At 34.1% G+C, this 27081-nt stretch overlaps 3 protein-coding genes across 3 annotated transcripts; all 3 read right to left on the reverse strand.

Annotated features, from left to right (window-relative positions):
- Positions 1–249: 249 nt before the first annotated feature.
- Positions 250–6619, reverse strand: LOC139523007 (uncharacterized). The gene is made up of 2 exons (XM_071316722.1): positions 6473–6619; positions 250–5922 (listed from the first exon to the last, which is right to left on the reverse strand). The coding sequence occupies exon 2, from the start codon at positions 5816–5818 to the stop codon at positions 1049–1051; it is 4770 nt and encodes a 1589-aa protein (XP_071172823.1). The 5' UTR covers positions 5819–5922; positions 6473–6619; the 3' UTR covers positions 250–1048.
- On the reverse strand, positions 332–964 carry LOC139524932 (uncharacterized). The gene has a single exon (XM_071320107.1). The coding sequence runs from the start codon at positions 962–964 to the stop codon at positions 332–334; it is 633 nt and encodes a 210-aa protein (XP_071176208.1).
- A 6750-nt stretch (positions 6620–13369) lies between the features above and the next one.
- Positions 13370–17186, reverse strand: LOC139523009 (metalloproteinase inhibitor 2-like). Its single transcript, XM_071316723.1, has 5 exons — positions 17026–17186; positions 15562–15647; positions 14816–14909; positions 14235–14368; positions 13370–13532 (listed from the first exon to the last, which is right to left on the reverse strand). Exons 1-5 carry the CDS (start codon positions 17150–17152, stop codon positions 13413–13415), a joined length of 561 nt encoding a protein of 186 aa, XP_071172824.1. The 5' UTR covers positions 17153–17186; the 3' UTR covers positions 13370–13412.
- Positions 17187–27081: the final 9895 nt, after the last annotated feature.

The following is a 27081-nucleotide window of genomic DNA, read 5'->3' on the forward strand; positions in this document are numbered from 1 at the left end:
AATATACTTGTCAGAAAAGGTTTATACATATGTAAAGAAAAATATGCTACATTTTAACTTACGCTTTGGTGTCGTGAAGTTACAAATTTCATGAGAAATTGTACGAAATTTTGCGTGAACACATTTTCCAAACGTGCCGGATATAAAAATAAGTGTATATAACAAGAAGATAAAAAACAAAGACGTGAACTCCGTTTCATTTCCGGAAACACGACACTCCCCTTCTGATTTTTAAAAAATCACCACAAAAAAAATACAAATTTTATGCTTATCTAGCAATATACATGTACTGAACAAGAAGATAGTATAAAGTTGCAAAAATAACTGACTGTCATTTTGGATCAGTAAGAACGAGAGGAATGAGTTCAACAATTGGTCTTATGAATGAACTGGGTTTGTCGTCTCTAATAGTTCGAATTTCCACTTTTCGGATTTTCATGTCGGCACTGGGGAAAACTTTTGTTACTATTGCCATCGGCCACTGTGGTCTTGGTAACTCTTTGTCCCTCATGAGAACTATGTCTCCTATATTTAAGTCCTTTATCGGCAATTCCCACTTTTTCCTTACTTGAAGTGTATGTAAATATTCTTTATTCCATTTTGACCAGAATTCATCTGCGAGTCCTTGAACCATCTTCCACTGACTACGTAGCATGTCCTTAGTTCCAAATTGTAGCATAGTTTGTTCATCCTGTCCTTTCTTGTGTGTTAAGAGCATAGACGGAGATAATACTTCCGGGTTATCCGGGTCAGTAGAGACAGATACTAACGGCCTTGAATTCACAATAGCACTGACCTCTGCCATTAGAGTAACTAAAATTTCATGTGTGAGTCTATTTTTCTCACGAATGAGCATGCAATCTAAAATCCTTCTGCTTAAACCTATCATCCTTTCCCATGATCCACCAAAATGTGAAGCATGCGGAGGGTTGAATTTCCATATAGTTCCGTATTGTGATAGCATTATATCAACAGTGCCCTTTTCAATGAATTCAGCTGTGATTCCTAAATCTTGTATTGCACCAACAAAATTTGTTCCTCTATCTGATCAAATAAGTTTAACAGATCCTCTGATAGCAATGAAACGACGATATGCATTGATAAAACTGGCGCTACTCATTTCTTCTATGACTTCAATATGTATCGCTCTTGAAACCAAACATGTGAATAATATTGCCCATCTTTTCTGATTGATTGATGAGCCTCTAGTTTTTCTATGGATGATTTGGTATGGTCCAAAAGTATCGATTCCCACAAAGGTAAAGGGAGGTCCTGGAGTGAGTCTATCTTCCGGAAGGTCAGACATCTTTTGTACTTTAAACTGACCTCGCAATTTCTTACATGTGACACATTGTCTGATGATTGTAGAAACTAGCCTTTTACTGCCTATAACCCAAAAGCCTCCTGAACACAAGGCTCCTTCAGTCATGTGTCTGCCTTGATGACATGTCAATTCATGATAGTGACGCGTCAGTAACACAGCTAAATGATGTTTCTTTGGAATAATTATTGGCTGAAGATGTAGCTCAACAGTTTTTGCATGTCGTATACGTCCACCAACTCTAAGAATATTATGTTTGTCTAACACAGGTGAAAGCGACAATAAATTTGACGTAGGAAGTAACTGACCAACGGAACTAATTGCATTGATATCGTTTGAAAATGCCTCTGCTTGCACTGTTTTGATGATAAATTGTTCCACTTCTTGTCGAGAAGGTGGACTCTCTTGATGTAACTTTCTAATAAAGGCTTTAAGAAACTGAATAGCTCTCACTAGACTTTTCCAAGATGCAAGTCGCGAAAACCTGCTTGACAATCCTACCTCCTCATTAATGTCAGTTTTATTAGTAACTACAGACGGACGGACTTCTTTATCATCATTTGGATCGACAAGTGGATACATTTGTTTTCCAATATCTGAATCTTGACTCAAGAATGTTGGTCCCTGCAGGTAGACTGAACTGGGTAAATCTACAGTATTAAGGCTTCTTGTTGCTACATCTGCTGGATTCAGATCAGTTGAAATGTAGCTCCATTGGCTAGGAGAACTTGATGTTCTTATTCGGTTAACTCGGTTGCTCACATAAACATAAAATCTACGTGTTTCATTAGTTAAGTAACCTAAAACGACCTTACTGTCAGTATAAAAATGAAAACAAGTCGAGTCTAATTTGAGGTGTTCTTTCAAAGTATCTGCAATCTCGACGGAAAGGACAGCTGCACATAACTCTAAACGCGGAATTGTGTGGCCGTGTACTGGCGACACTTTAGCTTTGCCCATCAGAAAGGAGACTTCACTTTTATTCTCACCAAACAATTTCAAATAAGCCACAGATGCTATCGCGTCCTTTGACGCATCACTGAATACATGAACCTCCAAATGTGTAGAGTTTAAAAATGATATATCTGAATATCTACGTGGTATTTGTAAGTTTTGAAGATGAACCAATGAGGATACCCAATTTTCCCATCTTAATTTCAAATGATCAGGGAGATCTTCATCCCAATTTGCAGGTCCAGATTCTGACATCATCTCTCGGAGAATTAGTTTTCCATTCATTGTAATTGGAGACGCAAACCCAATAGGGTCAAATATGCTATTAATGACCGACAATGCACCTCTGCGAGTGTACGGCTTTTTCTCTGAAGACACTTTGAATGTAAATTGATCGACAGAAATGTCCCATGAAAGTCCTAAGCTGCGTTGTACAGGAGGAGTTTCAGATCCAAGGTCCAGGTCCTTGAGGTCCGAAGATAAGTCTTCTGATGGAAAGCTTTGAAGAACGGCTTTACTATTCGACACAAATTTATGGAGTCGCAATCCACCACCATCTACAAGAGCCTTTTGAGTTCGCTTCATAAGGTCAACTGCGGACTCAACATCTGGGCATGACATCAACCCATCATCAACATAAAAGTTGTTATAAACAAAGTCCTGAATGTCATTATCTGCATTTTGCACTGCTCTCCTTAAACAATATGTGGCAACAGAGGGAGAAGGGCTATTCCCAAAAACATGTACAGTCATTCTGTAATCAATAAGAGGGCGATGAACTTCATTGTTTTCATGCCATACAAAACGCAAATAGTCTCTATGTGAATCTGTTACCTTAAAGTTGTAAAACATTTGTTCTACGTCTGCTGTCACAGCTACAGCCTCTTTACGGAATCTAAGTAAAACACCTAATAAATTGTTTGTTAGATCTGGACCTTTTATTAAGACATCATTCAATGAAGTTCCGCTAAACTTAGCTGACGAATCAAAAACAATTCTCACTTTTCCAGGTTTTTTTGGATGATATACCCCAAAAAAGGGAAGATACCAACATTCATTTCCTATGGGTAGATTTGGTGCCTTCTCAGCATGTTTGTTCACAAACATCTTATTCATGAATTCAAGTATATGCTCTTTTTTGTTAGGGTTCATGCGAAGACTACGTTCCAACGAATTAACTCTCTGCACTGCTTGTACTCTATTATTAGGCAACACAGGTCTGTCTTTGCGAAACGGAAGAGGTGCAGTCCACCGATTATCTGACCCTTGTTTCACTTTAGAATCCATCAATTCTATAAATAGTTTGTCCTCGATTGAAGGTCCAATAGTTTCATCGTAAGGTGTTCTCTCAAAGATAAATTCAGGTTTTACAGTAAAAGCATTTGCACAAGGTTGAAAATGAGAGGTGCGTCCATCTGGCAAAATAAAAGTTTTGTTTACAGTTACAGTTTCAGTTCGATGAATCTGACCGAGACAAGATTCTCCTACGATCACCCACCCTAATGGCAACTTTTGAGCATAGGGCAAGTTGTCACCTCCCAAGCGTTGATCAAGAACGTGATGGGCTTGAATCACATCTCTACCAATAAGTAATTCAATTTTGATATTCTGGTCAATGGGTGGTATGTGCGACGCTATGTTGTTAAGATGATCATGACTAGCTGCCACTTCTGGTGATGGTATCTCATCACGGTTGTTTGGTATGTCGTTGCATTCAATTAGTGATGGAATGTTTATAGAAGTACTATGATCTAACGCTTCAATTGTATAATGTCTTGCTACTCTACCCATTGTAGATACTTTGCCTGAGCATGATGCTAATGTAAAATTTATATGTTCAGCATTCTCATTAAATATATCGAAAAACTTTGATGTACCTAATGAATGAGTACTTTGATCATCTATGATTGCATATACTTTCTGAGCCATGTGTGTTTTATTTTTTGGATAAACATAAATTGGCAAAATCTTAGCACAAGACTTGCTACTACTTAACGGATTTCCACAAATCTTTGTACAAATAGCTGATACATGTGATAGGTTATTAAGCTCCCCTTCGTGAATCTTCTCACTTTCACAGTCATTTACAGATTGAGAGCCGTTATATGGATCTATGTTTTGGTCTTGTTGGTAAATGTGTAAAGCTGTTGGATGATTTGAACTTTTACAAATATTACAATGTATGTTTTCTCTACAGCTTCTTTGTAAATGTTTCTGAAGACTGCAGCAACGAAAGCAAAGCCTGTTTTTCTTTAACAAGTCCATACGTTCAGTCATTGGCTTTTGACGGAAAGCTCTACATTCATTGAGATCGTGATTTGTGCCATGAATAGGACAAACTTGCTTTTCATCTATTGTGTATACATCAGTTTTTCTAGTAGATACACGCAAATTAGATTGCATACTAGCAGGATTAGAAGTTTTATTTGTCTGCGGAGCAAACTGAAAACTCGGATCTGTACGCCATTTTGCCATGTCATAAGTAAAGTCAACAAAGAATGAGAATGGCGGGTACAACATATTGTGCCTTTTCTTGTATTTAATAGCTTCTGTTGACCATTTTTCCTGTAAGTTATGAGGAAGACAATTTACGATCTGATTAACGCCAGTTGAGGAGTCATAATAAGCGAGAACTTGTGAATATTGTGGATTGTTTTTAACAAATTGGATTTCACATAATATGTCATATAGTTCATACAGGCGTTCATAATCTTTGGCAGTATTGCTTAACTTCGGAAAGTTAGCAAGTTTGGTTTTTAAGCATTGCTCAATCAATTCTGGACTTCCATACCGAACATCCAATCGGTCCCAAATTTTGTGTAAACCACCAACATGATCACTAGCACTGGCAGCTTTGATACTTTCTGCTTGTCTTGCTGAATCTGGACCAAGCCATTTTATGAGAAGATCCAACTCTTCTGAAGGAGTCACACTAAGTTCTTTCATAACATCTTTAAATGTCTCTTTCCAAGATAGGAACTGAAATGGGCTATCATTGTATTTGATAAGTCGTGATAAAACAATATCCTTCCGAGCCATCATCTTTGTGATCAAATTACACAGTTCCATTTGTGAATTATTGTTGTTAACATTAGGAGGCACATATGGTGTCGATGTATTTGCATATGCGCTAAGTTGTGGAGATTGCTTTTCTGGTGTATTCACTATTGCAATTGGTTTTGTATCTAGTATATGTAGATTTTGAACATATTCTTTTGTTCGTTCTTTTTGAAATTCAGATACAGAGTCTAGATCGTCATCCTCTCCTACCATGGACTCATTTTCCAATATCCTGATCTCTGACTCCAACACCTCAGTCTCTTCTTTAATCTGAAGGATACTTAATTCTGCCTCTAGGGCAGCCTTTTGTCTTATAAGACTAGCCTGTTTTGCACTGTATTTAACCTTCGTCTCTAATTGTGCTTTTTTTCTTAATATATCAGATTTACTTGATAAGTGACTGTGATTTGAAACTGAACGACTCGGTTTTATCTGAGTGAAGTCTATCTGTTCATGCTGTTTTAGTTCTCGGTAGGTTGCCATTGTCACAACTGGTCGAAGCTTTTTCACTGTTATGGATCACAAGAAAGACTAATAAGACTTCAAATTCTTTACTTGATAAACAAACCTCCGGAGAGGGTGAAAAACTGAAAAATACAAAATAAGCAATTCTTACTAACAATTAGCATTACAAAAATTTAGCATAACAGTACACAATAAAGTATCAATGCTAAAAACACAATATTTGGTTTTAAATCATCTTTTTTTCTTTTTGTCAAATGAAATGTTCAATATTCAACTTGTGTTATACAATGATTGTCATTTATAGTCTAAGCAAATTCACAGTTCATAATAGATGTAATAAAATAATTCAGTTACAGTAAAAAACAGTAGCACATGTGCTTGTGGTTTACAGTAGAAAATAGTCGCCTTTTTTCACGAATCGAAGTGAGTAGTTTACAATAACAAAAATCGCAAATTAAATACTTCTCAAGAGAAAACATCTTAATCAAAGCAATGGAAATACAAATCAGCACACTGGATTTAAGAATTAATGTAAAAAAAAGGTATGATAAACAGTTCATGTAAAATGACCAAAAAGAATGTTTGTCAACTGTTTAAGACGACTTGAAATAATATACTTGTCAGAAAAGGTTTATACATATGTAAAGAAAAATATGCTACATTTTAACTTACGCTTTGGTGTCGTGAAGTTACAAATTTCATGAGAAATTGTACGAAATTTTGCGTGAACACATTTTCCAAACGTGCCGGATATAAAAATAAGTGTATATAACAAGAAGATAAAAAACAAAGACGTGAACTCCGTTTCATTTCCGGAAACACGACAATGTAAGATAAATTCGTTACACAGTGTGCTAGTGACCTATAACGATATTTATGGGGTCAGTAAATTCCATATGGGGTGAGAGCAATCATACCACATCTCCTCGTTTTTATATTGTTTGAAGTAGGAAGATAGATACCTTAGCGTAATTTGAAACATCGAAAAAAAAGAAGTATATTAAAGTGATATTACATTTTCCGATTTGTTTTGTTCAGCTGTTATGAATGTTAATATTTTTTTCATTTAAAGCCACAAAATTGAAATTTCAAAAACCTTTTATTCAAGTTTTTTAAATGTAGCACGAACTCCTTGTCATAGAATTTTGTTTGTGTTATAATGACACGAAAAATATTCATCTATTTCATATTATATACGATTTGATATGTGTTGATGCAGTTATAAGACTAATGCAACCTTACCATATATATTTCGGCAAGTGATTCGTTATTCGAAAATAGTCATTGTGTAAGGAGAAAAACAAATGGAAGCAAAAACGTACATTAAATTCTTCACATACGGACACATTGCAACTTCCATTTATCTTTGAGCTATTCTACATTCTGATATCAGTAAAAATGCTAGTTATAGATACGTTAATTATTGTAGTGTCATAATAATTAGAGTGGCGAAGACCCTTAATGTGTTAAGGACGAGGAAAAAAACCCTGTTCATACCGATATTAAGCTATGTTTTTAAGGACGGAATTATTTTAACACGCACCCGTAGATTAAGTAATTTGAGATTGCACCCATTAGCATTATTTGATTCGATATTTTGATCATTTGCTATTGGATGGAGAGTTGTCTCATTGGCACTCATACCACATCTTCTTATATCTATATAGAGAGTTGATATGTAAAAAACATAGTTTAACCACATAATTAAACATTTCCCTGTTCCAAGTCAGGAATCTTGTCAGCTTTTACTTTTGGTGAAAATGGCATATCTATTGTCTTTTTTAGGAAGAGTTATAACCCCTTATTGAAGGAAGTGTCTTATATTCGCTCTTGAAATTATCTAGAATTGTAACATTTCCAGAGGAGTATTTTCTTTGGAAATTTGTGTATGTGGAAAATATGAGCTGACTGTAAGTGAACGTACATTTTCTTTACTTGCTCACGAAAGTTGCTTTTGCATCTTGTATAATAAGTTTCTTTACATTTTCGTAAAACAACTCACAACACAACGTCTACTCACAACACCATATAGCCAGAGTACCGTTGTATTAACCTCCGGGCGAACGGTTCATCGAAGTTGGACTTTGGACTTTACGCATTAAGTGTTCACCGACAATGAGTGCTAAAGATCAGATTGGTCGTTTTGATCTGCCGCCTAGGGAACAAGCACAACTTTTGTCTGCGGTAAATATGATAAAGGATAGACACCTTATTAAGGTTCAAAATCTCTCTATGGCAGAGCTTCGAGCTTTTAATTAAACATTTCCATAAAAAATAATGATAAATGAGATAAAAGCTTTATTACCAGACTTTAGTGATAGTATTATATCAGAAGCCTGTCACTGCGTATCTAACGCATTAAACAACGAAAGTCAAAAGGTCTTGGGTGAATTAAAACGTAGTCGCAAGCAAGTTCCAATATCAACCAAAGTTAGCCGAGAACAAGACATTACTGTACCTAAGCTAGTAACAACAGCCAATGATGACCTAGAAAATCAAATACATAATGATCCATCTGACTCGTTGGTTAACCTCTGTCTCACGCAAAATGAACCGATAGACAATTGCGAAAATGACGTGACCAACGCTACTGATTCGGAAAATCTAGACACCAGCCTTACAGCTCTGACAGAAGCCGTACAAACTTCACAAAGCATGGAAATAAGTCATTGCATCGACAAATCAGGTGACTGTGGCCGACTCACCTTTGCCAAGATCGAATAAAACTCAAAAGCCTATCAAATCTAGCGGAGCCGACGAAATGGCTAAATGCATTTGTAACGCTAATAAAAGAGGCGATATGATACGTTTAACGCGTTAAATATATTGATTTCTTTACGCGTTAAAATCTTGTTTTAACGCGTTAAAACTGTATTTATAGCGTTAAATGTGATTTTATCGCGTTAAATGTTAACGTGAACGCGTTACTTTATCGAGTTTTGACATGATCGGCCTTTCATAGACTGGTGCCGAGATTGGTTTCATGAGAAATGCATGAACATAAAAAAGAACGAAAAGATTGGTTTCTGGGTTTGCTCGGTTTGTAGGGACATCCCGATGTCGATCAAACGTATCGAGTAACAGTCAAACTCTGTAATTTTGAAAAATATGGACATGATCCGTGACGTAGCTTCCAGAATTACGCAGATACATGAACTGCAAGCAGAGAAGGACCACCTTCGGACTCTTTTTAACAAGTTAAGTACATCCGAAGTTTCGCCTTTTTCTAAGAGTGCTAGCCGGCGTAAAAATAAATCCAGAAAGAAAAAAAAACTGCTTCGAAAGTCCCCGAAAAGACTATTGACGAGGATGTTATGAGTCGATTCAACAGTATTCTGACCACAGAACATGTGAGTGACAATGAGGACCTAGTGGAGATCTCCTGCGACGACCAACCTGGTTCATCGCAATCATCCAGATCGCTCCAAAGGAATCAAAAAGATCTACAGGAAATTTACTGATGGGTAGTTTAATTATACGGGATATTAACAAGAACAAATTTTTCCTAGATACGAATCCTATATGTGTCCGTGGAGATAAAACCAACGATATTTCTGAACGTCTATTGGCGCTTCCTAAAGATACTGAGCTAAAACATTATTATTCAAGTTGGTAGTAATTAGTGTTGTGGCTCCAACTTTGAAAATGACACATTTAACGAAGACTATAAAATACTTGTGGCATTCAAGGTAAGTGTTGGAAACTGCTGAAATCACTTTACAGTAATGTATCAAACAAAGTTTTGTTTGGTGATTGTGAAACAGACTATCAAGAATTTGGCTTGAAACAAGGTTATGTCTTGTCTCCAGCTCTTTTCTCTGTTCTAATGAATGACCTCGTAAGTATGCTCGAAGCCAATAATTTTGGTGCCGAACTATCCTCACAACTAGTGTATTGCCTTTTAGTTGCTGATGTTGTAGTCCTTATCAGGAAGTCCGAGGCGGAACTACATCGTCTGCTTGATATAACAGCTAATTTTGCTTCAAAGTGGTATCTAAAATTTAACCAAAACAAATCCAAGGTTATGATAATAGGCAAGCGTTGAGATATTGATAAGAAGTGGCAATTAGGTAACCTGCTCCTGGAGGAAGCCAATGAATACAAATATCTCGGTGTTTATTTTACCCGTTCATTGACTTTTGCCTACCAAATAAATTGTTACTTAAAAGATAACTTCGAGCACAAGCTCAATTATGTGATAAAGTTGCTAAATGAGCATGGATCTTTCAATCGCATATCCTTCGGAGATGCCATCTGGAACTCGGTAATACGGCCATCTATCGCACACGGTTGTGCTGCATGGCTGCCGTCGTCAGCTTCAGGCAAAAAAATTCTTAAAAATTGGCAATATAAATCGGCGAAATTCATTTTTTTGTACTAATTGAATATCCCTAAGTCGGCTCTGTTCGTAGATTTGGGTTGGGAACCGATAAATGATTTCCTAGACAGACAAAGGGTGTCTTATTTTGCTAGATTTCATGACCTAGATAAGAATAGATGATGTCGAATAATATTTCACGAGCTTAAGGGCTTAACGCTATATCGAGGATGGGGATATCCCCAGTATATGAAAAATGTGTTTAATTCTGTTGGTCTTGATCATTTTTACAACTCAAATGTTAACCTGAATATTTTCAAACAGTTTTTTGGAAGGTTTGTTCGTGAAAAATAATTTCAAGTTATAAGAAATAAAAGCAGTCTTAATACGTTCTCCAAATTCAACCTTTCGTCTGGTAGACAGCCTTATTTGTCAAACTTGCTCGATTTTAAGTTTGCAAGGTTAAAATTGTTAGCACGAACAAATTGCCTACCCATATATCAAGTTTTGTATAGAATGAATATGTCCGAGACTACCATTTGTCAAATGTGTTCATGCAAATCTGAGGAGTCCGTGGAACATGTCGTTCTCGGATGTTCTGAATATTCTCCTAAACCATGTATACGAAGTTAGTATTTTCCCGATATAAATGAGTACCTAAGTACTAACTTCCCCGCCTTTTGCTTCACAGAGTTACCGTCCTACGAAAAAATAAACATACTGCTAGGTGAATGTTTTTATAAGGTTGATCCAAATGTTTGTAAACATGTTGACACTTTTAGTAAAAAGATGCTGAGTGAAATGTACACTTACAGATCTTCAATTTTAGAAGATTAAGCTAACTGTGATTTACGTGTGCAGATATCAGAAGGCAGCTTAATCGGTGTGATCTCTAAATGTTGAGATTTTATATTAATATATAATGTTGTTATGTTTTACATGAATGTTGACTTGTTTTAAAAGAGAATTAATTTTTAACTTTGATATTGTCCTATGTGTATTTTATTTAATTGTAAATTATTCATTGTATATGCTCTTAGACGCATTTGTGGGTACCCTGCCTACAAGTGCCCCGTTGTAAAGGGGTAGTTTCTTAATAAATATATATATATATAACATTGTTGGGTTGATGTTTAGACGAGTTGTATATACATTATGTACACAGCCATGTATCACCATCATTGATGGCGATCCGATGGACACATCTGTTGTAGGGTTGTCACTGACTCAGACGTACTTATGAATATAATTATTTTCTGTGACTGTATCTTACATTAATTTGTAGGATCCTTTACTATAGATAATTTAGCTGATCTGTAACAATAACATCTTCATGCCTTATATATATCATGTACTGCAGTACGCCGCTAGATTAAAACTGACGTGGAAAGGTAACACACGGCCAGCGAAAGCTCTATTTTTTAGAGCCCAGGTGGTCGTGTGGTCTAGCGGGACGGCTGCAGTGCAGGCGATTTGGTGTCACGATATCACAGTAGCATGGGTTCGAATCCCGGCGAGGGAAGAACCAAAAATTTGCGAAAGCAAATTTACAGATCTAACATTGTTGGGTTGATGTTTAGACGAGTTGTATATACATTATGTACACAGCCATGTATCACCATCATTGATGGTGATCCGATGGACACATCTGTTGTAGGGTTGTCACTGACTCAGACGTACTTTTGAATATTATTATTTTCTGTGACTGTATCTTACATTAATTTGTAGGATCCTTTACTATAGATAATTTAGCTGATCTGTAACAATAACATCTTCATGCCTTATATATATCATGTACTGCAGTACGCCGCTAGATTAAAACTGACGTGGAAAGGTAACACACGGCCAGCGAAAGCTCTATTTTTAAGAGCCCAGGTGGTCGTGTGGTCTAGCGGGACGGCTGCAGTGCAGGCGATTTGGTGTCACGATATCACAGTAGCATGGGTTCGAATCCCGGCGAGGGAAGAACCAAAAATTTGCGAAAGCAAATTTACAGATCTAACATTGTTGGGTTGATGTTTAGACGAGTTGTATATACATTATGTACACAGCCATGTATCACCATCATTGATGGTGATCCGATGGACACATCTGTTGTAGGGTTGTCACTGACTCAGACGTACTTTTGAATATTATTATTTTCTGTGACTGTATCTTACATTAATTTGTAGGATCCTTTACTATAGATAATTTAGCTGATCTGTAACAATAACATCTTCATGCCTTATATATATCATGTACTGCAGTACGCCGCTAGATTAAAACTGACGTGGAAAGGTAACACACGGCCAGCGAAAGCTCTATTTTTAAGAGCCCAGGTGGTCGTGTGGTCTAGCGGGACGGCTGCAGTGCAGGCGATTTGGTGTCACGATATCACAGTAGCATGGGTTCGAATCCCGGCGAGGGAAGAACCAAAAATTTGCGAAAGCAAATTTACAGATCTAACATTGTTGGGTTGATGTTTAGACGAGTTGTATATACATTATGTACACAGCCATGTATCACCATCATTGATGGCGATCCGATGGACACATCTGTTGTAGGGTTGTCACTGACTCAGACGTACTTATGAATATAATTATTTTCTGTGACTGTATCTTACATTAATTTGTAGGATCCTTTACTATAGATAATTTAGCTGATCTGTAACAATAACATCTTCATGCCTTATATATATCATGTACTGCAGTACGCCGCTAGATTAAAACTGACGTGGAAAGGTAACACACGGCCAGCGAAAGCTCTATTTTTAAGAGCCCAGGTGGTCGTGTGGTCTAGCGGGACGGCTGCAGTGCAGGCGATTTGGTGTCACGATATCACAGTAGCATGGGTTCGAATCCCGGCGAGGGAAGAACCAAAAATTTGCGAAAGCAAATTTACAGATCTAACATTGTTGGGTTGATGTTTAGACGAGTTGTATATACATTATGTACACAGCCATGTATCACCATCATTGATGGCGATCCGATGGACACATCTGTTGTAGGGTTGTCACTGACTCAGACGTACTTATATATATATATATGTATATATTAGTTCTGTTACATAGCATTTCTAGAGTCGGGGTAATTTAGAGCCGACTGACTACTATATATATGTAGCTCTTTGTTCATTGTTGAAAACTGTATGTATTAACATAATAGATCTATAATTAACCAAGCAGTGTCATAATAATACTTATGATAAACATTTGCATTTTTGTTATTATGATCTTTTTTCATAATGCAAATAATATCACAATAAGATATTAATTTGGTTCTTAACGCTTTATTTCGTTAACGGAAAACCGTAACGTCAATAACAGGAAGTCCATCCGCATTTTCTGCCATAGATTCTGCTACATGTGGTTCCTCGGCATGGTGCTTGGGATACTCCACAGCAGTTAATGTTTCCTTTAGAGCATCTTACTGCAACCTATAAGATTAAAAGGAATATTTCTTTAATTGAGAGTTTTTCATCTAATGAATATGCAATATCCATTTTAAGTAAGCATATAAAAATTTAAAACAAAACTTACAGCGAAGTAATTGAGATTTTTACAAATTTAAACTCAAGAATTTTCTAAATAAAAATTAACTGAATAACAATGCGCATTTATGGAAATAGAATAATCAGAAATCAAAAAATGTGAACGAATAAACAACAACTAGAAAGTTATGGCTAACTAATCAACCAAGGAAAAGTGTAAATTTTCTACCGAATTCAAAGAAACTTGACAATTTCCGTTTTTTTCAAAGGACCGGAAATACATAACGCTTTTAAAAAGGATATTACATTATGATTGACAATTATGAATATTTATTCAATGGAACCCTCCTCTCTGTTTTTCCGATGTCATACTACTAGAATGACTAATGACGGATTTGTCCTTAGGTTTGAATTAACTAAATGATAACTAAAATTTGCCTATATTTATATCAAGCTTTATTTGTTAAAATCTTAAATTTAGAAAAAATAGTATATGAAAATGCTATGACATAAAGCGTATTGTTTTTTGAACTACCGTTTAATAAAAGACTGCTTCCTTATAGAAGAAAATTGCAAATGAACAATTCGAAAGATATATGTATTATTAACTCTGTAAGTACACCTACATAGCTTAAGTTAAGGACTTACATCACAGTTGTTAGTACATGTTTTAGCATAACCTCCAGTTCTAAGAGTCCTTCTTTCCAATTTGGTCAAGTAATTCCAACTTGCGATCCAGCTATTACATGAAGATAATGTATTTCGTCCATTTTCAATGTTTCCTATTAAAGAGTAAAATGACAACCCGATTAATAATTGATTGAATAACAATAAGTCAATGCTATTTTTAAGACAATAAATGATTAAAGAAGAAGCCACAGAAACGGGTGATCGTCTTCATTACAGAAAATATTATAAATTTTCATATAAATATGTAAGTTGTTTTGGGTTGTTTTATTGACGAATACTTCACAAATTTCTCCTTTAGTTGCAATTGATCAATTGAAATACGTTTTTGTCTTTCTGCTGAAGTTGATAATTTGAAAATTGGCCTGTGTGAAAGGAGGATAGTGTGTCAATAAAATGGCTAACAAACATTTTTTAAGGGGAAAAAATAAAAGTAATAAAAAAAAGCCACATATGCACAAAGGTAAGGAAATCATATTCCGAATCTAATGCAACGCAATAAATCATATTGCAGTTTTGACATTTAGGCTGTAACTGCGTACCTGTTACAAGGAAGTCTTTTCCATCCAAGACTACACCACATTGAGCAGCAGTGCCGGTTATCAAAGTAGTTTCCTTTCCTTTATAAAGATTGCTCTAAAATATATAAAAACGCTTAAAGTCTATAACACGCATTTACCTTTTTATTAGATTTCTTTATATATTATCAATATTTGTTATGTTTACTACAATTTATTAAGTCATGGTTGCAGCCATGTCTTGATCTGTTTCCTGTTTATACTCATTAGTAATAGGGGTCATAATTAAGTAAACTATTTTTCAGAATTGCTCTCTCTGATTTTCTTCATGGTTTCTACAGTGCTTGATGTAATAATCTTAAATGGGAAAACCATTGTATCATTTTCTAAAAGATTGAATGCAATTAGATTTTTGCAGATTTTAAGCATAAAATTTTGTAATGCTCATTAATTCTGTTTATATTTGAGGATGATGGAGGTCTTCAACCAGAGCTCTTTCTTCGTACATTTTCTTTAATTGTTGATGGCAGTTAAGGTTTTCATGATTCTTAGATACAGCATAACTGTATTATCCAGTTCAGTAGCGATTAGCAATTAACTAGATATTTGGATTTTTTCTTTGATTTGTTTTGTTGATTCTACCAGTAGCTACCATGTTGTCTTTTCAACAGGGGGTTTTACAGAATAATCATACAACAATATACAAGAGAATTGTTGTTGCGCATGTTACATGTACAACTTGGAGACATTACTTCAAAATAACTACTTACCTTGAAGGCTTCAGTAACCCTCACAAAATATTTGGTACCACGATTGTAATTCAATCTCTTTTGACGCAGAACAGTCACTCGAATTACTATAAGATAAGATAAGAAGATAAGAAAACTTTATTTTGATTCGGCATTTAAGTACAAATATGCAACACAAGATCTAAGGAGCTTTTGAGTAAAATACTGTAAAAGAAAAACAACACAACATCCATAAAATATATAAAAGAAACATGACATGACATGAAATGAAGGCACTAGGAAAGGCTGGGGTTATGTACATTAAGTCATTTTGTATGGGATATTTTACCAGTTACGGTCATGTATTTTTGAGTGTAAGTCATTTGGCAATTGATATTTAACCAGTCGGTTTATGAACGTTTGAGGATATCTAATTTGGTATGGAGTATTTTTAACAATGCATTAATAAAGCACTATATTAGGAGTTTTTGGAAACAGAAGTGATTTATTAAATATCGGATTTTGAATTAAAATATATTGAATGATAGTTACTGTAATTCAGTGAAGTTTTAACTATTACAGTTGTTTCAAAAAACATTACTAGATACTATGTATCATTTGTTTAATCTGGATTTTATATTTAAGGAATGACTGTTATATTTTTTCTTTCTATCGAGAAAAACATAAAAAAAACACTAAATAACCACTGCCGAATAGACTGAAAAAGATATCACAGTAATTTCTTATAATTTAATTCTAAATTCCATTTAAACCGGAGTAAACCATGAAAAAATGTTAATGACGTAACGATCAGAAGACAAAATTATGTCTCTGAACTAATAAACAAAACAACGTCAGCCAATCAGAAGACGCGTTACATCGAAAATTAAATTATAAGAATTTGTGACACAGCATATATTTCGTCTTCTGTTTGTTTTGCCAAAATTTTTAGTTTGTAAAACTATGAGTTATTATGCTTTTATGAGGATGTGAATGTACATTTAATAGAATTGAATAACTAAACACAAATTTGAGAGGACATTTTAATTAAACAAGTATAAACAGTGAAAAATACATTTAACATGAAGAAAATTTGAATATATTTGTGATGTCGTTACACTTTTCATGGCTGTTCTGACGTAAGATTCAGAAGTTAGAAATACAAACTTTTACCATGCATATGACTTGAAAGTTAACACATGTAGAAGCATGACACAGTAAAGTTGTTTTCCTTTTGTTAGAAAATGAAGTTAGATTGAGTCATATGGATTTTTATTTTTTTTTGCAATAAATAGACCTTGAATTTTTGAAATTTGGCTATAGACTGAGGATATTATAGGGTTTCCCATATGATATGTGTTTTTCCCCTATTATTTCAAGGTCTTGTGTTGTTCTGTTGAAAGTTTAATTTTGATTTCAAAGTGCATTCGTGGAACTGAGGGTTACCCCACACATTGTTTACATATTTGAGAAGTATTTATGTATGTGTTTAGATTAAATCCTTACCAAAATCAGCATTACAAAAGTATTCTTGTTCATGGTTGAGTACCTCTCCTTTACATCTGCAACCCCCTCTGGCGTCAACATTTCCGAAGACAAGCAGCGATAACGCCAAAGCAAATACACACCACATCCTACAAAACACACTTATTATCAACAAGAAGTACATCAATTGAAAAATTTGAAGCGGTCCTAATAATTTTCGTTGAATAATCGTAGAATTATTTTTGGTAACACCTCAACCAACAAGTACACACAGACCGACTGTATTTCAATATTCTATCAATTACTTTTGATATCTCTATTGCAACATATGATTGTGCCCAAGTAGTTGTTTTGAGATCTAAAATAATAAGTTAAATGACTCACATAAAAAATCGTCTGCATGTCTCTATTTAGTGATAACACCACTGGGTCGATGCCACTGCTGGTGGACGTTTCGTCCCCGAGAGTATCACTAGTCCAGTATTACGTACTTCGGTGTTGACATGAATATCAATTATATGGTTATTTGTTTTAATTTACTGTTTGCAAAGGTATGAATAATTTGAAATACTATGAATTTTCTTATCCCAGGCATAGATGACCATAGCCGTATTTGGCACAACATTTTGGAATTTTGGGTCCCCAATGCTCTTCAACTTTTACTTATTTGGCTTTCTAACTATTTTGATCTGAGCGTCACTGATGAGTTTTGTGTAGAAGAAATGCGCGTTTTTTTTTTACAACGTCTCAGAATGAATAGGAATATAAAAACAGCCACATTCTGATTAAATTTATAACTTGCACAACAAACCTACATAACCGGGAAAACAGTGTGTTGTTAGAAACACACGGTCGGGTAAACCACTTCCGGCTGCATTGAAAACTGATATGACAGGAAAGTAAAGACCTATATTAATAGCTGGTGTGCTTGGGTTGTGATCGTACCGATACTATAATGCTATCGACACATAAGTAAAAGATTGAAAATTACATCCTCAGATAACGTTTTGCACGTGGAAAAGTAATTGGAACGGAAAACTTATTTAACTTACCATGACAATAAAAGATTTTGATTTTCCATAACATTGAGTTACTTAGCATTCACGGTCATATAAGCAATTACGATCATTTAACATACAGTAGATTCTATTAATCTTATTGCATATTGACCTTTTTGCATATGGTCACTTTTAGTTTAAGTCAAACTTATATAAATGTAAGGCTGAACTACCAAGCTATTTTCATCGACATAAAGGATTCTGATATTTAACAGAGGTTTAAATAGTTGATGGTTAAACATGTCTAATTTACTATTGTTTTTCTGTTTGTCTTTTTCATTTTTAGCCATGGCGTTGTCAGTTTGTTTTAGATTTATGAGTTTGACTGTCCCTTTGGTATCTTTCGTCCCTCTTTTAGACTAAACCTGCCCACCTTCAACAAAATAAGTGAAGGCTGGTATGAGTTGGTATGATTTGAACATTATTCACTATATCAATTACTATATCCAACCTTTCTCAACTTTTACATCCAATTTAAAATAGTGGTGGTACATGCATTACAAAATATAGCAAGCAATGCATGTGTTCCTATATCTAAACATGAAATTGAAGACAAACAACGATGTATTTTGACGATATGGCATCGAAAAGGTGATTTCATTTTTATTTTTATTTTAAATATGTTGCTGAACTTGCGCTTTGTATATTACATACATTTCAAGAATATATGCCAATGATGGCAAGATCTCAATCCTAGTCTGTCTTTGGCTTTACTTTAGGTCATTTTCGTATTTGGCTTATCAGCTGTTCATAAAAAACAACACTTATTAAATAAAATTGTTAAATAAGTTTTTGATATTTAAATATATTGGCCTCGAACATCATTGCAAAGTCTTGTATTGCGAAATGTGCATCTGATGCAGAAACAAAATATACCGATAAAGGTTATTATACAAAGGTTTTGAAACAGTATAGTGCGAGATTTTGGAAACGAGACGATAATGCTCACACTACATTACATACAGTATGAAGATGTATAAACTTACCTGATATCGTTATAATTTAAAGAATGCATTTTTGAAGCTTGCACCTCTTTATATAGCTAATTGTGCAGATTTAATTGATCAAAACAACCACAAAGTTCATGAATAACAAAACATAATAATTTATCATGTCAAATTAATTTGTCTGTAAACTTTTTATTATTGTAGACGAACTTATTATTGTTTTGGTTTTTCCGAAGTGCGTAAGATGAAGTTAATAAAAATGTATTAAAAATATGTTAAAATTACACTCTTTTGACATTTATCATATACATGTATTTTAAAATATAAATATCAATTTAGTATTCTGTAGGCATTGAATTAAGGAAAACGATAGTTTTAGCGTTATTAAAATATAGTGACTTTAGAATCAAGAAAATTTATGTTATGTTCATCCGTATCTCTAGGTGAAAAAAAAAGCAAATTAAAAACCTTTTTTTTTTTAATTTTCCGTTTATTGAAAAACTAAGGTTCAGATTTCCTCATGGAAAGTACTCTTTAGATGGATTTGATTATTATTCAGTTTTTTTTATCGTTTAGCTCCCCAACTGTTTATGTTCTAGTACATTCTTGGGTTTAAAATGATCTGTTTTGAGCATTCCTAATAAAGACAAATCCAGAAGAGTGCTTCGGACGGATGCAATTATTAAGTGTTGAATTCCATTTTAACAGTACTGAGTCATTAATGCTGCAGATGGACTATCAGTCCCCAATGGGATCACCAGCTCAGTAGTCAATACTTCTGTAATAACATGCCATTTCTTTTAAATTGTCTTACAAATAAAAAAATTAAAAAAAGAACGAAATTTTACAACCAAGAGATTTTGCTATTATTTAAGATCCCTTTTGGTCATATTAGTTGTCAAAGGTACCAGGCTTCAAATTTAATATGCCAGACGCGCGTTTCGTCTAAACAAGACTCATCAGTGACACTCAGATCAAAATAGTTTTAAAGCCAAAGCAGTACAAAGTTGAAGAGCATTGAGGACCTACAATTCCGAAAAGTTATGCCAAATACGTCTAAGGTAATCTATGCCCGGGATAAGAAAATCCTTAGTATTTAGAAAAAATCATAATTTTGTAAACAGGAAATTTATCATTTGACCATATTATTAATTTTCATGTCAACACCGAAGTGCTGACTACTGGGCTGGTGATACCCTCGGGGACGAAACGTTCACCAACAGTGGCATCGACCCAGTCCAGTAGTGTAAACACTCAATAGAGACATGCAGATGAATCAAAGGTACCAGGTTTATAGCACTTTAACTGTTTAGATTTTAATAATCTTTGCAATTGGCTTTTAAATATTAGACTCAAAGTTTTCCCGAAGAAGATAAATCCGAGAGCATTAAATTATTTAAGTGTGGTTTTCATATTTTGTTAGAATTGAATTGTGTAGCAAGAATAAACAGAAAAAAAGAAAAGAAGGTCTGAAGTCATAAGTATCTAAAGGGTAATATCTGTTAAAATCACATTCATTTTAACATACTTAAACACATATCCAATATACAATTAGTCTGAAGTAAACAGTTAACAAAGCATATATCAGATAACATATATAAGAATTTCAAGTGTATTTTTGTTTAGACGCCATCTAGTTACCTATCAACATGATCTCCCAAAAATAACGACGGTCATTTTACTTGATATGAACAGAAAACATAAAAGAAATAATTGATAGCTATCTCGTGCAACTTGATTTGACTATGTTTGCTTGATTTCATTTTATAGGTGAAACAAATCAGTTAACTATCGTTTTTACCTTTAAATGTTTTTGTTGATCGAATCGGTCAATAAATGATTTACCCTGGTTTCACTTTCAATATTGACATTCTTTTTCTTATAATTACTGAACATGCACAATGCATGCGTAATCCATCTCTAGCGTAGGGGTTAAATTGAAGGTCAAATAAATACGGATTTATTTAGATCAATTGTTCACCAGTAATCTTCAATTGGACCATAAATGTACTGGCTGCTAAAAGCGAATTATCATTTCACTATTTCACTTTCAATAATGATTGAAAAAAAAAATCATATTTTTTTTTATCTTGTAGCTAGTCACCCTTTTTATATGAAGATACATTTACCCTTATGTTCTCGCACTACGTACAACACATTAATTCGTTTTGTAAAAAATATTTCCGTATTTTATGTACCCCTTTCAATAAAATATTTTTATTTAACTGTGAAGCTGTTAAACCAAGCGTTCTAAATGGTGAAGTTGAAATCATCCCTTCGTAAATTTTACGGACGCCATCACGAGTTGGTTGACCGTTATGGAATAACCGTTTTACTAATGATATCGGATATGTTCATTACGTCGTAACTACAATCCCCTTCCCTTTCATGAATGAGTGCCAATGAGACAACTCTCCATCCAAGTAATAATTTATAAAAGAAAACCATAGGTCAACACGGAGCTTTGGTTCACACCGAATAGCAAGCTATAAAGGTCCCCAAAATTACTAGTTTAAAACCATTCAAACGGGAAAACCAGTGGTCTTATCTATACAAAAACGTGAAACGAGAAACACTTATGAACCACATAAACAGATGACAACCACTGAACATCAGATTTCTGACTTAGAGCAGGTGCAAACAATTGCAGCGGGATTAAACGTTTTATGTTTACTTGTTTTGTTAATATGTCTTTTGATTAAGTTAAGTTTAATTAAGCCATTTCAATTGATATTTTATTATGCGTCTTTTTATATTGTAATATTACACTATTGTTTTAGGTAAGGCTGAAGTTTGACGCCTAATAAAATGTTTAAACCCGCTGCATTTGTGTGCACCTGCCCTAAGTCAGGAACATATTGTGTTTCGTTTTTTAGTACATATTAAACCGTTGATTTACCTGTTTGAATGGTTTATACTTATCATTTTGTGGGTCATTTATAGCTTGCTGTTCATAGAAGGTCGTACTTTGACCTATAATGGTCGACTTTTTCAAATTGTGACTTAGATGGAGAGTTGTCTCATTGGTACTCATACCCCATTTTCTTCTTCTTTTCTTCTGTTTTATTCTTGTATGCGCTTTGTTTCTAGTGCTAAATTTAACTTTTGTTGATACTGATGTTTTTTTGTGTTCATAAAATGTTAACATTATTCAAAGCACTAAGATTTTTTCAAATCCCAGGTTTACTTAACTTTTGGAAAATGTCACAGTGACAAAATCTTATGGGGATTGTTGATTTGAAGTACTTTTCCGTAGTTTTTGATATCAACATGTAATTCGTCAGTACGAACATCGATATAACCTTGTAAATGTTTATTTCGAACAACGATATAACCTTGTAATTGTTTAATTCGAACATCGATATAACCTTGTAATAGTTAAATTCGAACATCGATGTAACCTTGTAATTGTTTAGTTCAAACATCGATGTAACCGTGTAATTGTTCAGTTCAATCATCGATGTAACCGTTTAATTGTTTAATTCGAACACCGATATAACCTTGTAATGGTTTAATTCGAACATAGATGTAACCTTGTAATCGTTCAGTTCGAACATCGATGATCACTTTGATGTATACGGATCGCATGTCTGGCGTATCAAATTATAATAGAATAATTATTTTATGAAAGTATGGTTGACGAGTTTATAAAGCACCAGCTCGTTGTTTGTAGTTAAAATTAAATTGTATTTGGCAAAACTTTTAGGAATTTTGGTCCTCAATGCTCTTCAACTTCGTACTGTATTTGGCCTTTTTAACTTTTTTGGATTCGAGCTTCACTAATGAGTCTTTTGTAGACGAATCGCGCGCCTGACGTAAATTCAAAATTTAATCCTGGTATCTCTGATGAGTTTATTCAAAATCTTGAATTCCTTTTTGATATTCAAATACATGTATTTTTACATAAACAGGTGAACCATTTAAAATAAAAACTATGATAGTTAAAGTGTACAACGTTTTACATTAAAATATTGCCCTTCATTATGTCATTGATAAAGAATTATCATAAATGGTTATGCATCAAATACTCTTACTGAACTTAATAGATAAAAGAGGTTCTTATAATGTACCAATTCAGTTATCTGCTGTCAAATTCAAAAACGTTGGTTTCTCGTTCGTGTTTTTTTTGTCGATAAACAACCTGATTTTTCTGCTGTTAAATAGGTGTTTTAATCGAATTAATTATGACGTTTCAGAGTTTCTTTTTTACGCATATTATATTCAAATCTTTGAGACATAAAGAACTTGTGATGGGTTGATCATGGTTTTACAGCAGGTCAAACTTCCCTCATGAATTGAAGTCATATCAATTCAGATTTATTATGTATTTCGTAGTGAGTAAATTTCAAAATGTTTTTGGGACTTTTAATTTTACCCCAAAATTACTACAAAACTGTACAACGTCACAAATAAATTCGCCATTTAGCTCAGAATTCAGCACTTCTGTGCTGGTATGAATTATTATTGATATGGTCATATTTATAAATTAACTGTTGACAAAACTTGATATTTTCTGCCACAGGAATAGATTACCGTAGAAATATTTGGCAAAACTTTTAGGAATTTCTGGTTCTCAATGCTTTTCAAATTCTATCTTTATTTGGTAATTTTAACTAATTTTTATTCAAGCTCATTGACGAGTTTTTCGTAGACAAAAGAGGGGCGAAACATACCAGAGGAACAGTCAAACTCATAACTCAGAAATAAACTGACAACGCCATGGCTAAAAATGAAAAGGACAAACAGACAAATAATAGTACACAAGTAACAACATAGAAAACTAAAGACTGAACAACACGAACCCCATCAAAACCTGGGGGTGATCTCATGTGCTCCGGAAGGGTAAACAGATCCTGATCCACATATGGCACCCGTCGTGTTTCTCATGTTATTACAAATCCGGTAAATAGTCTAATTCGGTAGGTCATATTCGGATAAAGGGAAGGGGACTGTAGGGATCAAGGGAATCATGATAGGAAATACAAGCGTGGGAATATAAATTGGGAGATATATACTCCGTATGCAGGCGCTGCTGGAATGTTGCTACATAGAAATGGAAAGTTCACAATTTGGAGGCTGAAATCATTACATTGGTCATAAAGATTTGTTTTCAACTGACACTAATTTTCTCGCGTCTGGCGACAATACAAAATTTCAGTCCTGGTATCTATGATGAGTTTATTAATAAGTCAAAATACGGTTTTTAAAGTTCTCACAATTCACATACTGAAGTCATGTTATCATTGTAATATAAAATCAACTCTGTACATCTGGAAACAATCATAAAGGAACGTTATAAACAGTTCAGGGAGTGAGGCCATATAGGTATATATTTATTTGTGTGTCTTGTTAAAAAGTGTGTTTTTTAGGCAAATCTATCTTTTTTTCTGTTTGTTTTAATGGTTATTTTCGAAATTCAAAATTTTAACGATGAATGATTGTACAGTCCATCCTACAAAAACCATTTTTAGATTTCCATCAATAAGTTGAAAAATACGCACACTGACTTGTTGTTGCAGAAAACATCTTTTCAGAACCCCAACCTTCAAAAATGAATAGAATAAATAAAATAAAAATGATTTTTTGTTTTGAAAGGAATCACGAAACTGCAAAATCCAATAAATAGTTATTTTAACGAAAAAACAATATAAACAATACTTCTGTTGGACGTGATTTGTAAAAAAAGTCGAGTAAATTTTTACAAATATTTGTATCTATTCGAACAGGTACAATACAGTCGGAAACCCGGTTGAAATAGAACAAAAGAATTGAAGCTCTTTGTTGGAGAAGGCAATAAATGTGTACTGTAATAAAATTGAGAAAGGAAATGGTGAATATGTCAAAGCGACAACCACCCGACCATAGAGCAAACAACAGCCGAAGGCAACCAATGGGTCTTCAATGTAGCGAGAATTCCCGCACCCGTAGGTGTCCTTCAGCTGGCCCCTAAAATATGCATAATAGTACAGTGATAATGGACGTCATACTAAACTCCGAATTAAACACAAGAAACTAAAATTTTAAATCATACAAGACTAACAAAGGCCAGAGGCTCCTGACTTGGGACAGGCGCAAAATTGCGGCGGGGTTAAACATGTTTATGAGATCTCAACCCTCCCCCTATACCTCTAGCCAATGTAGAAAAGTAAAAGAATAACAATACGCACATTAAAATTCAGTTCAAGAGAAGTCCGAGTCTGATGTCAAAAGATGTAACAAAAGAAAATAAATAAAATGACAATAATACATAAATAACAACAGACTACTAGCAGTTAACTGACATGCCAGCTCCAGACCTCAATTAAACTGATTGAAAGATTATGTCTTCATCATATGAATATCAGGTACAATCCCTCCCGTTAGGGGTTTAGTATCATACTATCATAAAATATATGAGAAGAACATAACCCGTGTCATGCCAACAACTGGTTTTTTTAAAGAAATAAATGTGTTTAGTTCCGATGCAAAGACCCTATCAGTGAATCAATGTTAAAGCCAAAATATGCAATCTTTAATGACCTGACAACAGTATCGTAACTATATCCCCTTTTAATAAGTCTATTTAAAGGTTTTGTTAGTTTCTGAGGAGAATACTGACATTTTTGTGCTTTATAAAGAATATTTCCATAAAATTTTGGATGTGAAATACCTGAACGTATAAGATGTCTGCATGTTGAGTTATATTTACGAATTATTTCCTTATACCGGTGATAAAATTTGGTAAATGTTTTGACCAGTTTGTGATATCGAAAACCCTGGTGTAATAATTTTTCAGTAATACATAAATTTCTCTCGCTAAAATCTAATACATTGTTACATACACGAGCGAATCGTACAAGTTGAGATGTAATGTTTACTATAGTGACAAAAAATTTAAAAGTTAAAAGAAACAAACAAAATTACAATTTTCTTCTCAATAACAAAGTGTTATATTTTAAAAACACCATTTGCATAAGTTTTCAATTTATCTAGTAGACTACATAGCTAAGCAGAACAATTAGATATCAGGTCGACGACATGGGTATCTTTCAAGTTGGATGTATAAAATGCATATCCTCCAATTTCTTAAATTGTTTTTTACCACGGACGGAAAACATATCAATCTATTAGTTCAGTAATTTTCGTGTCTCACCTTCTTTTTTGTGACTCAAGAAAAAATTCCAAAAAATGGGTAACAATAGTATCGAAAAGAGAAACTCGAGTGCACCTTTTTATGTTAGGGCGTGTTTGAGTTGAATAATTTGTCTTGATATCGTACAAAACAAGAATATTTCATACACCGTCTCGCTTCAGATTCTATCATTTTTATATATCAAAGCTACAGGTTGACTTTATAACTTATAAAAATCACAGTACTAAAAGATGAAATATATGGGTCAAATGAAATACCTATCTAATGAATCACAAAATCAAAGTTCGAATAGCTATTATTTTACTAAAAGTACTTGACGACAGTCTTTCAAGTTGGATGATGAAAATGCATATCTTCGAAAAATTATAATTTTGTGTGTGTGATAACTAGGGTTTATAGTCTTCAACCACTAAAAAAATCTAGTCTGCCCTTCCACGAAATATTTAATTAGAATTTTTTTTTAAATGTTTATGAATTTTCGAAAATTCCACCTGACAACCGATCAGACAATAGTTTTAAGTTGAATCAATGCAGACAAGATCATTAACTGATGCTCATTAGCGAGTTGATACATTTCTCTTATAAAATGCAACTGACATGTAAGGATCGTACTGGTGCAATGTTGATAAATTTATCGGTTTCCAAGAGCAAAATTGGTAGCGCGTCATCCCTACAAATGCTTCCATTTCTACGATTGTGAAAATGAACTGGCGTAATGGGGAGATAATTTTGACGAAGTAGGATCCTGACTGAATAAGGTCACTTAATACAGAGGTTTACATTCTTGTAACGTAAATACATCATTACCTGTACAAATATTAGTAGGACGGTAGTTTAACTCTTGCACTTTTATTTCATTGTCATTTTTCATTGATATTCTCATCAGTGATGTTTATACCATATGTAATATTCACTTGAGGGATGCATTATCACCGTGACA

Source organism: Mytilus edulis, chromosome 5 (genome assembly GCF_963676685.1).
Source record: "Mytilus edulis chromosome 5, xbMytEdul2.2, whole genome shotgun sequence".
NCBI lineage: Eukaryota > Metazoa > Mollusca > Bivalvia > Mytilida > Mytilidae > Mytilus > Mytilus edulis.